Raw genomic sequence first — 15,000 nt, 5'->3', positions numbered from 1 at the left:
GCTCAAACAACTGATCCAGCAGTGCGCGGCTTTATGAAGCCTTATTTAATTCTCTCTTCACTATGTGAATTCAATTTGTGGGAAACTAAGGTGTTGCCGCTGCTAACCGCATCTTCCTTGTAAATTTCACACTTTTGTAAGTGTTTTTTTACAGTTGTTCTCTTCCTTTTTTGCAGCGCGAAAAGAATAGAAAGGAGTTGCTCAATTTCCTGAATCAAACCTTGTAAGATTCCGTGGAGGAGTACGCTTCCTGTGCGTCTTTTACGTCACGTAATGCTATGGTGACTTGTAATCACCACCACGCAAGGGTTCATTGGTGAATCGTTTCCAGGACCATGATACTGACGCTGAAGGACTGACCAGGTTCCCGTTCCCTGAGGGGAAAAAAGCATCTGAAATCAAGGATCTTCGTGACGAAGACAAAAATTGTGGCAGTGTTTTTGGTTTTTTTTTTTTTTAGTGTAAGGAGTGTTTGGACAAAAGAGAAGACCTGTATCCGGCGAATAAAATTAAGTCGGTAGTAAACAGATTAGATTAAAATTTTTACACCCACACTGACAACTTTATTTTAATACTTTTTATTACGAATAAAGAGAAACTGCATGCAGGTTTTGAGTTTGTTTCTTATTGATTTGACCCGTGGCCAACATAACCTAGTCAAAATAGTTTTGATTCTGTACAACACATGTACAATTAAGCCAAGCGCAATTTTTGCCCTTTTGTTTGTTTAATCACTGGTATTTTAATCTGTCTCCTTCGTTCCACCTCTCTGAATCACGAAAAGGATTATTCTTTCACCTTGATTTGTTTTCAGAGCCAATTTAATTTGTCTAAGATAATACCAAGGCAAGAACAGCTTGCAGATTTCACCTAAGAGGACTGAATCATTGAAGTTGAACATCAATCTTATTATGTATCACAAATTCTCTGGAGCGTAATAAAATTTCTTCACCGATATTTGGTTTCAATGCTTGTGGTTTCATGTGTATGTTTTCTGCCCACAGATTACCGGCCTTAAAAGTTATTGTATTTTAGCCACTAATTATTACCTGAAAATAAATTTAGTGACTTAAGACTTGACGTTGCAGTTAGAAGAACGCTTCTTGCCGGTACTGGCTCCAGATTCTCAAGGATGTTTAATTAAATTGCGTGACATTGTAAATGATATATTTATGACGAGATAACGCAGTAATTACAATTTGTGTTCACAAGTAAAATTACGGTCGATTCACTCATTCGTTAAAGGTAAACACTATAAACACTAATAACGGCCTTGCGGTTAATCACCATTTTGAATTTGTCGCGTTTGCGATGTTTTCGCTCTAAACAATCGTCTTTTAATTCCTGGTTTGATATTTAAGAATAGGAGACTTGCGCTTATTGTTTGCAGTCAACAGTGGACATATTAATTTGACCTCTGCGGCGCTGGTATGCATTTGTCAAAAACAGAACATGTTTCGTAAACCAACAATCAACGTTACATGTTCATGAGGTTGCATTTGAAATTGTGCGTAGGATTGCTAGTTAGTTCGTTGCCGACATAGCTGCTGTCAGTCCACATATTGTGGCTTGCGTTAATCTGAAGGCTCTCTCTTTAAAATTCCGGAAACGGTACGTCAGTCCTCAGTGAACATCAAAGCCAGCTGGATCTCTCTTTGTCTGTCAGAGTGTTTATGCGAATTCATTCTAATTTTCATCCAAGCCTTGGACGAGTCGGAAGTTCCGTTCCTTCACTTGCAACCATTTAAATAACAAAAAAATCCGACGGCTTCAGATCTCCTGGCAAATGCGTTGGCGTTTTCATATACTGGAGCAAGATTTTTCTGTATCCATGTTGAAAATTCAAGCTATTTTCTGGTTGCTGTTGTTTACTGTATCACATCTCTTTGTGACTGCAAGACCAAGAAATTCAACACAAACAGGTGGGTAATCTTGGTAATACCATCGTTTTTGTTCCACAAATTACAATAACGTTTCTTCAAATGAGAAGTTTTGATGTTAATATTCCGTGGCAATAATATTTCGGTTCATTTACCTTGATATTGAAAACTTCATCTAATTAATCAGTTTTTTCCCTGTATGTGTTTCGGGCCAAGTTAAATACTTTAACGAGAATATGCGATGGCCACCAAGACGGTGCAAAATTCAGAACTGTAATTTTGTTCAGCAAACCGGGCGAATGGTGTCAGTCAGTCTACGACTGAGGAAGCAGGGCACTAACCATTAAATTGATTTATCACAGATCTCTCCAAAACAAAAAGATTTGGTTGTAATGAGACATGGGGTAAGGCTCGTTTATCCGGCGACATCGAGAACAGAAACGGGAATCGGTTTACAATGTCAATTTCGGATTTAAAAGACTTCTGTTCTTAGCACTTTTCTACAGTTTCAACGATGTGCAGTTGAACTTGCAAAAATGCAATTGAACTTGCAAAAATAATGCAGTCTGCAAGATCAGTCAGAAATAACGGCCGGGTCCCAAAAACCCTGCTTTAAATCTGCATAATGCGCTACTGGATAAATGAATTACAAAAGTTTTTTTGTATTTCAAACATTACAATTCACCTGTAAACGTTTAGTTAATTATACTAATAGTCAAATGTGCGCTGTTTTTTAGGTTACGCTGCAAGATTATAATTGTACCAAAAACACAATGACAACGCACTTAGGTATCTCGCTGATCAGTACAGGCAACAAATTTATTCGCGTTTCGTTTGTTTAAAAGGAATACAAATTGTACAGTTCGCATATTAAGCATTTCAAACAAGGCGCTAATAATGTAAACAGTGTCAGTTTTTGCAGCTGCTTGGGAATCCTCCTCATCCTCCAAACTATGTTCACGCAGCTGGTGAGGACTTTTTGTGCTTCGATAAAGTTGTTTCTTTGATCAGTCAAACGCCCGGTGTTGACGCGAAAACAGAAAAAGAAAAGAGAAATTTGGAATGGTTATATAGCCAAATTAGGCCTGACAACCGTTTAACTGCATTAAAACGCAAAATTATAATATCTGCTCAGTGGCATTTTGGCGACTTTTTGTTTTCGTTTTCCCGTCTTATAATTGTGGCTATTGGTGTATGACTCGCAAATCAAGAAAGGGTGGTGGGTCTCTTTGCTAATCAAAGAAATTGACCTATTTAAATTAGACGACAAACTGATTGTTTCAATATTTTAGCAGTTTCTATGATTCAAGAAAATTTTAATCAGTATTGCGGTTGACCTCCTTTCGAATTCTTCATTTTTTTTAACAGCTGAACCATGCGGAAGTAGCATTCACCTGACCGACCCTCAAGGAAAAATATCCAGTGGTAATTTCACAGGACCATATCCCACAAACATCTCGTGCACGTGGATTATAACGCTCCCTCAAACCTCGAATTTGCTTTTGAGGTTTAATTCATTCAATGTTTATTCATCTGTAAAACACTGCGGTGGTACAAAGTGTCGATGTGATTTCCTTCAACTAAAAGAACTTGATCCGGAAAAAAATAGCACGGGATTTAATGAAAAATTTTGTAACGATTTCCCGCCGAAAAAAGTGTATAACTTGAGGTCCAGAGTAAGGATCCGCTTTGTTTCTCATTCACCGAAAGAAAAAGAATTCGAGTTTTCACTGAGTTATAAAGGGACATTACTGTCTAGATCAATGCCAAAAGGTTCTGACTTTGTGCCAGCAAAGGCCGCTTTAAGATCTGGGATAGGGAGCGGTGCCAAGTTGCCTGTCAATCAAACCCTTGCGGCGACTTCAGAACCAGCTAAGAATATCACAGACACTCTAACACAACGAAAATACCCTCAGAATTCAACCTCGTCTGAGGTTGATGTGCCTTTATCTGCTTTTACCAGTAAGGCCCCAGTGAACTTTCAGCTTACGTCTGAGACAACTGTGTTACCTTCGGTTGAACAGTCCGGCCCGACTACCTTTGTACCGACTGGAACGAAAACACAAGACAGAATATGGACAAATCCAGTTCACATTGTAAATGCAGTAGAGCAGGAAGAGGTTGAAGAGACAGTTCCTGATATCATAGTCCTTGGTCCTTCAGTTCCTGTTGTTATGATCTTTGTCCTTGTTGTGGTGGGAATCGCTTGGTGGAATTACAAGTTTAATTCAGAAGAACTTAATAGGTACTACTTGTTTTCTCTCTTGGACTTTTAGTTTTGGCCCTGCATGCTGTTGGAATATCATCCTCCAACTCACGAAAAGTTTCTTCAACTCTCCAAACTAAAACATTTCCCCGTCACCTTCCAAGTTTGTAGAAAACAGATGAACAAATCTTTTGATTATTTTACAGATACGAGTCTTACGCCCAAAGCAATAAAGCTAAGAGACACAAAAAGCACTTGAAAAATATCAGGTAAAAAGTGCGCATCTTCATCTACATACATTTATTCCTTTAATATTTTACTGTTGAAATTAACATAAAGTTTTTTTCTTATTTTCTTTGCTTTCAGCAAGGGAAACCTCTACAACCGAATGACAAAGGACTGGAGAGGGCAGTCATTCAGCGTGAAAACTCGGTGAGACAGATGGAGGAGGCAGTGCGGCGGCCCAGTGGTTAGGGCGCTTGCCTTTAGATCCAGGGATCCCGGGTTCAAGACCCGTTCTGACCGTTGAATGTGTTCCTGGTAGTCCCTGGTTCAACTTCTCTCGGCTGCACTTGTAAATGGCCAACTGGTTTGCCTCCAGCCAGTTGGGATTCTCCTTAGCAGTTGTTGTTGAATGTTCTGTCCTGCCGTGATTGTGTTTCATTGGCCCTGAAAATCTGCTATGGGGAGTGGTCAATTAAGTATGTATGTATGTATGTATGTATGTATGTCAAGGGCGGATCTAGGATTTTGGCTAGGGGGGTTGCACATATAAGACGGAAATGCACAGGAAGCCCAATCTTTATATGTTAGACAATGTATAATACATGCTTTTAAGAGGGTTAGGGCTGTAGTATGATAAATCTGTAAATGATGAGGCAAATAAAAATCTAACTTAATGTAGTTTTTGTAAATTTTAGAATTTTTTAACAAAACGTTTTTTTTTTTTGGTAACCGATGGGGGTGCACGTGCACCCAGTGCACCTCCCCTAGATCCGCCCTTGTATGTATGTATGTAGGTATGTATGTGAGACCCTCTTCACGGTCAAATGGAACTGAGTGAGATAATTATTGGACACATCATCTAATTGTAATATTTTACCATTTAGAGCGAGTCCTATGGTAGGGAAAAAAATCTCTTTCGCCGGCAAACTTCGAGAGGGGTAAGTTGATGTCGGAAACAAGATAATTAGTATTGATTTAACTAATGTTGATGTTATGATTGCGAGATATCTGTCCGGAAATCGAGCGTTACTTTCTGTCTGCTCCGATAAATAAGTTTGTTTATCTTTTGCGTGAAAGATCTTTATAGCCAATCAGCTTACGTGTGATCAAGGTGCGTCCATGAGATAAGGGAACAATTGATTGTAGTTCTAGTCGGTTATAGACCTAACCTTGTTGTGTACGCGAGAAGATCTGAGAGAATTATAATCTGAAAAAAAAAGTGACATTGTGGGTTCCTCACTTATTCCCCACATTAGTGGCACCTCCGACGGGACACTTTATCTACGAATATGGAATCTAAACTCAAGGCTCTTGATGCCGAGCTTCAACTTTTAGCTCTAACGCGCGGCAAGACTGACACAGTTGTGGAAAAGGGAAACAACGACAAAATAGCCCGCCATAGAGAAGCTTTAAGGAAAATTGTGGCGAACGTCGAAGATCTAAAGATGGATATTGAGAAAGGTAAGCTAGAAGCAGCAGAAAGTATCGAAGATGTGAAGGCATGGGGTGCATCGATCGAAAAAACAATTGATGAAGTAGATTTGCAAGTAGCGGATTTAACTCGTTATCTGGAAGAAATTGGAACTAAAGAGAAAACCCAAAAGCTTGAAGAGGAAGAAGCCATCCTTGCCAAAAGGCGGAAGGACGAACTGCAATTTGATAAGCTGAAACTCGAACAGAAGTCAAAATTGCAATCATTAGATCAACCTACCGCGAAGCCTCCCAGTAAGGGAAATGTAAAAATGCCAAAGCTGGTTATCACTAAGTATGACGGCACTTATGAAAAATGGCTCTGGAATAAGTTTGAAGCCGAAATAGATGCAGCGGATATTGCACCGGTTACAAAGTTTGCCCATCTAAAGGAATTATTGGAAACTAATGTGTGTGAAACAATTGATGGCTTGCCCTTTAACTCCGAAGGCTACGAACGCGCTAAGAACATCTTGAAATCTAATTACGGGAAAACGAGCGAGATCGTGCGAGCTTACATCGATAACATCAATGCGTTGCCGGTGATATCTGGAAGCAAACCAAATGAAATCCACAAGTTTTGGCAAACTTTGAACTATAATGTTCAAGCTCTAGAGACTCTAGGTAAACTTTCTTGTTGTTTGTCTATGGTGCGTGGGGTTCTAGACAAGTTGCCGGGCATAAAAGCAGATCTCGTGAATGGAAAACCAGGATGGCAAGACTGGGGATTCGCGGAGCTAATGCGATCGTTAAAAGAATGGAAAGCTATCCATCCAATGAAAGTAAATGAGTCGGTTCACGAGATCTCTCCATCACAGCCCTCACATCTGCGTTCTCGGCCTCCACGTCCGCCGCGCCCTCCTCGTACTCCTCGCGATAATAGTTTCTACGCGCAAGACCGCGGACCAATCTCACGACGCGTGTGTGTTTACTGCGATCGCGAGACTCACAGATCCTGGGAATGTGACAGCGTGACATCTCCAGCGGAGCGCAGAAGAATTCTACAAAGCAAACGCTTGTGTTTTAACTGCACTGGAACACAACACAATGCATCACAATGCCGTAGCCGCACATCGTGCGTACACTGTAAACAAAAGCATCACTCGTCTATTTGCGATCGTTCGACAACAGCTGGACGCCAAACAACAACCAGCGGTGGGGTGGCGTTAACTGCGACCCAAGAAGGAGAGAAAGTGTGCCATCCCGTTGTGCTCGTCAAATTGAATGGCGTGACCTGTAGAGCCCTTTTGGATACCGGGGCAACTGCCTCTTATGCCTCGGGATACATCTTGGATCGATTAAATCTTGTACCGTCACGCACTCTAACGCGACAAATACAAACTATTGTGGGCACCGTTACCAAGCGAACCGAAACCTACAACGTTCAAGTGAGTGACACAAAAGGAAACTATACCATCCCTCTCAGCGCAAACAGGATAGACCGGGCTGAACTGTTGTGCGTTGAAAACCCGAACTACAGGGAAATGATCAGAAAATACCGTCATCTGAAAGGCGTGGACATAGAAGACACTGACACCAAGAGCCTACTTCCGGTTCATGTTATTCTGGGAGCGAGTGATTACGCGAAGATTAAAACGTCAACATCCCAGCGTACTGGATCCATTGGAGAGCCTGTGGCCGAGTTCACTCTCTTTGGGTGGACCATTATGTCTCCAGGAACAGAGCAAAACCTTGACAGCATGTTCTTAGCCCAAACGACCTCAACCAGTTATGAAGAGCTCTGCCGCATGGACGTTCTAGGGCTCGAAGATAAACCAAATGGAGATCAAAGCGTGGTGTATGAAGAGTTCATCGAACAGCTCAGCCGCAGCCCTGAAGGCTGGTACGAGACCGGCCTTCCCTGGAAAGGAGATCATCTTCCCTTGCCCTCTAACAAGTCGGGGAGCTTGAAGCGACTCGGAAGCCTAGTTCAGCGACTGAAGAAAACAGGGAAGCTTAACGACTATGATGCAATCATCCAAGAACAGCTACATGAAGGAGTTATAGAAGAGGCAGAGATGCCAGCATCTGGACGAGAGTTCTACATCCCCCACAAGGCTGTTGTAAGAGAGAGCGCCGAAACTACTAAGACGCGGATTGTATACGATGCCTCAGCGAGAGCTTATGACTCAGCTCCCTCCCTAAACGACTGCCTAGAAGTTGGACCACCCCTACAGAATCAGCTGTGGAAAGTACTCTTAAGAGGAAGCTTTCATGCAGTAGCCCTAGCCGGTGATATTCGCAAGGCATTTCTTCAATTGCGTATCCGCGAGCAAGACCGAGACGCACTGCGTTTCCATTGGCTAGACGGCAAGAATCCCTTACGTATTCGCACCTACAGGTTCACCAGAGCACTATTTGGCTTGGGACCCTCGCCTTTTCTGCTTGGCGGCGTAATCCAGCACCATTTAAACACTTGTAGAGCTGATCACCCTGATACTGTTGCGAGAATAGAACGAGAACTTTATGTAGATGATCTCATTACTGGCGGAGGAACTGTCCAAGAAACCGAAGAAAAGAAAGCTAAAACAACCGAAATATTTCGCCGGGCCACCTTTCATTTGCACAAGTGGCACTCAAACATCCCTAAATTAGAGATCTCAGAGGACGCCGGGAATGAAGATGACTTGAGCTATGCCAAACAGCAACTAGGAGTAAAGTCCAGAGAGTGCGGTCTGCTTGGTTTAAAATGGAATAAATCAACAGACGAAATTGCAGTCACTATTCCAGAAGAAGTTGCGCAACCTACTAAACGAGGGATTCTTGGAAAAGTAGCAAGAATCTATGACCCCCTTGGTCTGATCGCGCCAATAACCTTACAAGGAAAGCTGCTTTACCGAAATGCCTGCGAAGAGAAATCGGCTTGGGATGCACCGTTATCTGTGCCTTTAGAACAACTGTGGCAGAAGTGGGAGCGCTCTTTACCACATGAAGTTTCCTGCCCAAGAGCACTGACCAGCGCCCAAGAATCAATCGAGAAAATTGAACTCCACGCCTTCGGGGACGCAAGCGGAAAGGGTGTCGCCGCTGCTGTTTACGCCGTCGTCAAACAACCAAGCACTTTAAATCAAGGACTTGTCGCGGCGAAAGCAAGACTAGCGAAGCAAGGCCTAACTATACCTCGACGAGAGCTGGTCTCGGGACACATGGCTGTAAACCTCTTGAGTAACGTACAAGACGCACTTCAAGGCTTCCCAGTAACTTCCCTACACTGTTGGCTGGACAGCAGTGTTGCCTTGTACTGGATATTAGGTGGAGGGGACTACAAGCAGTTTGTGGCTAACCGAGTACGGAAGATCAGAGAGCATGTTGAGGTTATCTGGCGGCACGTACCAACTGAAGACAATCCTGCAGACCTTGCCAGCCGTGGTGGATTGGTATCTAAAGAGAACCAACTATGGTGGAGTGGACCAGAGTGGCTTAGTGACCCTAGGAAATGGCCAGAAAACCTTGTCACCGCACCCAGTAAGGAATCCAACCAAGAGGTGAAAACCACAAAGGAATTATTCGCCTTGGCCGTGAATTCTGACGATGAGCTCGACGAACTCCTTGCCAAAAGCTCATACTGGAAGACGTTGCGAGTGTGCGCCTGGATCATGCGGTTCGCCCAAAATGCTAGAACAAAGAGAGCAAACAGAACAAAGGGCCCTCTCACAACAGAAGAAATTGGAAAGCAAACCCTCTTCTGGTTGATGCGCGCCCAAAGCCAGGGTACTGCAAACATGGAAGAAGACCGACTGAGGCTCAACTTACAGAGAAACAAAGACGGATTGCTAGAGTGCCGTGGAAGACTACCAGGTCCCTATCCGATCTACATACCAGACGCAACGACCTTTGCTGAGAAATTTGTTCAACACGCCCACAAAGCCACACTCCATGGGGGAGTGGGGCTCACTATGGCTAAAATCAGAGAGGAGTATTGGATCCCACGCCTTAGACGCCTTGCAAAGAAAACCATCAGGCAGTGCTACGGGTGCAAGCGTTTTCAGGCAGTTGCTCTCGCAGCTCCACCCCCTGGTTTATTGCCACCTGAGAGAAGAGAGGGATCAAGTCCTTTCGAAGTAGTGGGTGTTGATTTTGCCGGCCCCATTAAGTACCGCAAGTCTTCGCGAGCAGAAGGGAAAGCCTATTTGGTGCTTTATGCCTGCAGTTTAACGAGAGCTTTGTACCTAGAAATCCTACCAAATCTAGAAACCACTACCTTCATGGCAAGCCTAAAGCGATTCATCGCTAGACGAGGACGACCATCTAAGATTTTCTCAGACAATGGAAGGACTTTCGTGGGAGCGGCAAAACTGTTGAAAGAAATCCAGAAAGACGAGCAAATCCAAGACTACCTAGCATCAGAGAAGATCACTTGGAGATTCAACCTGAGTCGAGCACCCTGGGGGGGCGGCCAGTTCGAGCGACTGGTGGGCCTTTTTAAACGCGCTTTCTACAAAGTGATTGGGGGAGGAATGCTGACCTGGTCAGAGCTGTCCGAAGTTGTGCTCGATGTGGAAACTCACTTAAACCGCCGCCCCCTATCGTATGTGGAAGATGACGTCCAGCTCCCTCTACTGACCCCGTCCTCCTTTCTATTCCAAAGATCTATACGCCTGCCTGAGCGACAGCCGTGGAGAGAGGAAGATTATGATCTGCGAAAACGGGAAAGGTACCTCAGGACCTGCAAAGATGCCTTGTGGAAGCGCTGGACGCGGGAATACTTGGCCGCACTGAGAGAACGACACACCCACAACATCCCAGGTACACCCAGGCCACTGAACGTAGGGGATGTCGTCATTATCCGTACAGAAGACAAAAATCGTGGGAAGTGGCCCCTTGGTGTTGTGGAAGAGCTGTTTGAAGGACGAGATGGAAAAGTGCGAGCGGTGAAGTTACGCGCGGGAAAAACGTTCTTGGAGAGACCAATCCAACACCTTTACCCACTGGAATTAACCTGTGATAAAGTGCCAGAAAGAGCTGCAGCGCCGCCACTGCTTAATGCTGGAGCATCGGTTTTCCGTCCAAGGAGAGATGCTGCTGTGGCTGCTACCTTGCGTATTCAGGGTGTTGCTGAAGATGGAGAACTTTAAAACCAGAGAATAAGATCGAACTATGATGTTGCATATAGGCATTGAGTGACTCAAACTTCAAAAAAAAAAAAGAAGGAAAAACTACTTCGTTTTTGTTATACTATACTTAAATGAACTGATCAAGTTTCCTCTGATTACATGTGCTTCCTTGTGGAAAGCACATGGGGGGAGTGTGTCGGAAACAAGATAATTAGTATTGATTTAACTAATGTTGATGTTATGATTGCGAGATATCTGTCCGGAAATCGAGCGTTACTTTCTGTCTGCTCCGATAAATAAGTTTGTTTATCTTTTGCGTGAAAGATCTTTATAGCCAATCAGCTTACGTGTGATCAAAGTGCGTCCATGAGATAAGGGAACAATTGATTGTAGTTCTAGTCGTTTATAGACCTAACCTTGTTGTGTACGCGAGAAGATCTGAGAGAATTATAATCTGAAAAAAAAAGTGACAGTGTGGGTTCCTCACTTATTCCCCACATTGAATATCAAAATTACAACTTTGAAATTCCACTGAGAGCAACCTTGGCTCACTTCAACGATATTTTCTGCCACTTTTGAGGAGATCCTCAGTTGCTTCCGACCGAAGTTCCATAGGAATTCATATACTGCTGGTTTTCTTTTCACTGCCATATCAAAAGCCAACCTCTAACCCAAAGTGTTGTTATTTATGGACATAGTTTTGTGTTTGTCTGACCAGAATAAGAACTCCCAGGCCCTCTCCAGCTCATTCAGAGGAAACTATGCCTTTAACAAAGCCAGCCACAGCAACACCAGCTTTTCTTAGTCCTGATGCGGCTCCCTCAAGCGTCGGTTCTCGACCCGGTTCTCGCCCGGCCTCTCTACTATTACGGGATGCTTTGATTAATATGCTAAGCGGAACGGAGACTGGGTAAGTTGTTGTTATCAATAGCATTAATTTGTGGGTCTTCAGAGTTGCTGCATTACCAATTTCTTCATAAAAGAAAGGAATGTTTTCGATTTCTTTATTATTGAGACAACCATGTCAGCGCCAACTTATTTATTGAGAGTGTTTATTCCAACATTTAGAGAAACGCCCAGTTCTGGTCCAGCTTCCAAGCGAGCCTCCAAACGCGTATCCTTCATAAATGAAGACGCAGGTCAACCACTGCTGAAACATGAAGCTAGTCTCCCGGAAAAGTGAGTGTTATTTCTTTCTGGTAAGTGTTGATGGCATCATGCTTCCAAAATCCTGCTTGCCATTTAACATTTAATTCGGTCTCATTCCAGACGCAAAAATTGTCAAAACCTATGAGCAGGCATAGCTCACTTGGAAAGTACGAGCGGGCTATCAAACCACAGGTTACCGGTTGGATCGTCAGTTTACTCGTTTCCGCATAGATAGAGCATTAAAGTCCTTGCAAAACAGAGCACCAACAGAATGAGTAACAGACACACCCTCGGCTTGCATTGATAGCAGACTAAAAGGGACGAAACTTCGCAACTTTGACTTCCCTGACCTTTTTAGAATCCAACAGTATCACGACATAAATAAAAATCCAACGCGCGAAGCTAAAGGACAATTTTTTTCACTGAGGGGACGCAGAGAGGTTTGGCGGATGAAGGCTGCCTCATGTACAAAACTCTTGACCGAACTATGACTTTTCTTGTGTTTCAGGGAGTTGCATATCCCAGCAATCCTCGTGAGACATCCTAGTGATGACGCAGTTGACCGTACAGCAATTCCTCCCGAAGAACCGAGGGACCCTGGACAGGAGTAAGAAAGTTTAGTCGTGGTAACCTTTTTACGCAGTCATTTCGCTCCTCTATACGCCACAATACGCGGACTCGAATATCTTGGAAACTCTAAAGTATTCAGAACAATTTAAAAGGTCCAATAAAATAGGCGGAACAAGGATGAGAAGTAGCGAAGAATCTGGAAACGTGATGCATGGAAAAAGTGAAAACATTGTGTGGTGATCGCTCACGTCAAATTTCATTGTCTTTAAAATGTTATTACGTGATTTAACCAACAGATATAGCGAACCAGAAGTATGTTTTGAAGATGAATCCCCGTATTTGGAGGGAGCCTCGTTGCAGAATGATACAGAGGGATCAAGTAGCTGGGATGGCCGAAAGTGAGTATAACATATCGTCGAAATGAGATTTTTTCCACTTGGACAAAGGAAAAATGAAAAATGAAACCGTCGAACGATAGCAACATTGAAGTCTTAAAATTATCAAGGGTTTCATTTCGCAATGTAATAATGATAATGATAATAATGATGATAATAACAATAATAATAATAATAATAATAATAATAATAATAATAATAATAATAATACGGTCAAATTATCAAGGCATTTCTCCGCCAATAGTGCCGTAAGAAGTTCTGCTTTGGACAGTCAAAGAGTCAAGCATAAGCAAACTGAGCTTTGTCTGCCCACGAATGCGTTATGTTCTTTTTCCAAGGCTGTAACCTCGCATCTTCAAACTGTGCTAAGCCTGAGCCAATTTGCCAATGTCATGGTGCATTTTGTTGTATAACAGGGTTACAAAACCCTTAGATGTAGTTTCTTTCTACAGCGAGGGCGATTACCCGGAGTCAATTCCAGAGGAAATTCCAGAAAGAAGCCTGTAAGTTTCCATAGTTACCTTTTATTGGTATTCACTACTTGCACAAATCCCATAATATACATCTTTTACCCCCCAAAAATCTGCATAGGCATTGTTTTCGACTTCTCTTGGGACATTTTCATGTCCCAGGAGAAATTGCAAACAATGGTTTTGCAAAAGTTTTGGGGGGTAATAGAGGTGTATTATGAGATTGTGCGAGTAGTGAATTCATCTTTTGCTTGACCTCAGTTCGTATCGTAATTTCCGTAAACTCGTTTACAATTAAGTTCAGTCAGGGTACTCTTTCCTGGGTGCTCATAAATTTCCTTTATAAATTCCTTTTCTCTTTTGTTTTTCACAGAGTTGTTTCGAAATCACGCAACAGATAAATATTTTGTCTCAGTTTTCGGTTAAATTTAGACATGTCCAATCACATATAGCGTACGTGGTCACGTGGTTCTGTTTTTGTTCACAGAATATTTCCCGATCTCGAGGACTTCCTACTCAATTTAGATAAAGATTCTCTTGGCGATTCTCCGCCGTATAGTTGGTAGGTATTGCTGTTGCGCAGCGGATCACGTGTCATCACATCTGCCAAATGGCCGCTCATATCATAAATGCAAGTCACAATACAAAAGTCAAAGTGTAACCTACCAACGCTAATGAATGAAAATAATTAATTATTTGCATAAATCAGCTAACTTTATGTTACTCCACTTTCTGTGTTGGTCGTTATGTGTTACTCTCATAATGCGTTTTACGCTCTGAGTCATCATCTTAACTTTTCAGTTGAATTTCACCTTTCGATGGTACTAAGTTGCCACGTTTGTGGTTGCATTTTTACCTTCCAGCGAGGGACATATCAGAGACATTTTGAGAAAAAGTTACGGTGAAGAAGCATTGAGTAGCCTGGGACCAAATACTATACTCAGTGTCCCAGATGGTAAGTGACGTAATTTTACATTAAGAGAATTCTTACAATAAGGAACTGGAAACTAGTCACCAAAGTGGTGCGGCGCTATTTGAAGGGCGCTAGAACTGTGCGAATCATTGCATTGTGCTCAAATAATTTATACGATAAAGGGGTTACGTTGGTTTACGTTGCCATCTCATTCTGCAAAAGGAATAAAAGAAAGGTCTCACGAACGAGTCCCCTTAATTGGGACTCGGTGCCCCCTTGAGCCAGACAGAAGGAAATCCTAAAATGAACTGCCCAACGTGACTGATGGTGCTGCGCAGACAAATGCAGAAATGTGGTTTTTGGATTTTGATAAACTTGACTCCGGAAAATAGTGTTTGTTTTGAGGATATTGATTATATTTTTCTCTTGCACTGTTGTCAGAGTTTCTCGGAATGGTACGAGGCTCATCCCAGTCCACCGATAAAGCGATCAGTGACTCGGACCGCGTTGATGACGTTGACTAGACGGCTTTCTGATGTTTGCGTCAGGACGCGATGGACCATCGATTACCATTGTTCTCACAAAAAGAAGCATAATTCCAGAAAACTCGACAGGGAATCAAAGTTTTGTCAGCCATTTGTGGGAGTGTATAACGAGGAAAAGGACCT

At 42.8% G+C, this 15,000-nt stretch overlaps 3 protein-coding genes across 5 annotated transcripts in view; all 3 read left to right on the top strand.

Moving 5' to 3' along the window:
- Positions 1–957, top strand: part of LOC137978653 (protein FAM133-like) — a 9,890-nt gene extending 8,933 nt beyond the window's left edge. Inside the window, exon 8 of one of the 2 annotated variants that reach the window (XM_068825660.1) lies at positions 177–957. In XM_068825660.1, coding sequence (XP_068681761.1) covers positions 177–227 — 51 coding nt within the window. In that variant the 3' untranslated portion in view covers positions 228–957. The remainder of the gene's footprint in view (positions 1–176) is intronic. The other variant, XM_068825661.1, reaches the window with a different exon arrangement.
- Positions 958–1,230: 273 nt separating this feature from the next.
- The window catches only part of LOC137978652 (uncharacterized), a 14,665-nt gene continuing 895 nt past the window's right edge, over positions 1,231–15,000 (top strand). Inside the window, exons 1-13 of one of the 2 annotated variants that reach the window (XM_068825658.1) lie at positions 1,423–1,922; positions 3,249–4,125; positions 4,293–4,355; positions 4,453–4,518; positions 5,196–5,249; positions 11,554–11,745; positions 11,904–12,014; positions 12,493–12,591; positions 12,851–12,952; positions 13,402–13,452; positions 13,907–13,981; positions 14,283–14,374; positions 14,774–15,000. The exon at positions 14,774–15,000 is cut by the window's right edge and continues 895 nt beyond it. In XM_068825658.1, the coding sequence (XP_068681759.1) occupies positions 1,787–1,922; positions 3,249–4,125; positions 4,293–4,355; positions 4,453–4,518; positions 5,196–5,249; positions 11,554–11,745; positions 11,904–12,014; positions 12,493–12,591; positions 12,851–12,952; positions 13,402–13,452; positions 13,907–13,981; positions 14,283–14,374; positions 14,774–14,856 (2,001 nt within the window). In that variant the 5' untranslated portion in view covers positions 1,423–1,786 and the 3' untranslated portion in view covers positions 14,857–15,000. Of the gene's footprint in view, positions 1,923–3,248; positions 4,126–4,292; positions 4,356–4,452; positions 4,519–5,195; positions 5,250–11,553; positions 11,746–11,903; positions 12,015–12,492; positions 12,592–12,850; positions 12,953–13,401; positions 13,453–13,906; positions 13,982–14,282; positions 14,375–14,773 lie in introns of both variants that reach the window. The other variant, XM_068825659.1, reaches the window with a different exon arrangement.
- LOC137978651 (uncharacterized) lies at positions 5,484–10,983 on the top strand. The gene has a single exon (XM_068825656.1). The coding sequence runs from the start codon at positions 5,601–5,603 to the stop codon at positions 10,854–10,856; it is 5,256 nt and encodes a 1,751-aa protein (XP_068681757.1). The 5' UTR covers positions 5,484–5,600; the 3' UTR covers positions 10,857–10,983.

Source organism: Montipora foliosa, chromosome 12, assembly GCF_036669935.1.
Source record: "Montipora foliosa isolate CH-2021 chromosome 12, ASM3666993v2, whole genome shotgun sequence".
Classification (NCBI taxonomy): domain Eukaryota; kingdom Metazoa; phylum Cnidaria; class Anthozoa; order Scleractinia; family Acroporidae; genus Montipora; species Montipora foliosa.
The sequence above is the reverse complement of the archived record's forward strand: the minus strand, read 5'-3'. Positions and strand labels throughout refer to the sequence as shown.

Coding starts and splice junctions, on each gene's coding strand:
- LOC137978651 (XM_068825656.1), top strand. CDS start 5,601: ATGGAATCTAAACTCAAGGCTCTTGATGCCGAGCTTCAACTTTTAGCT.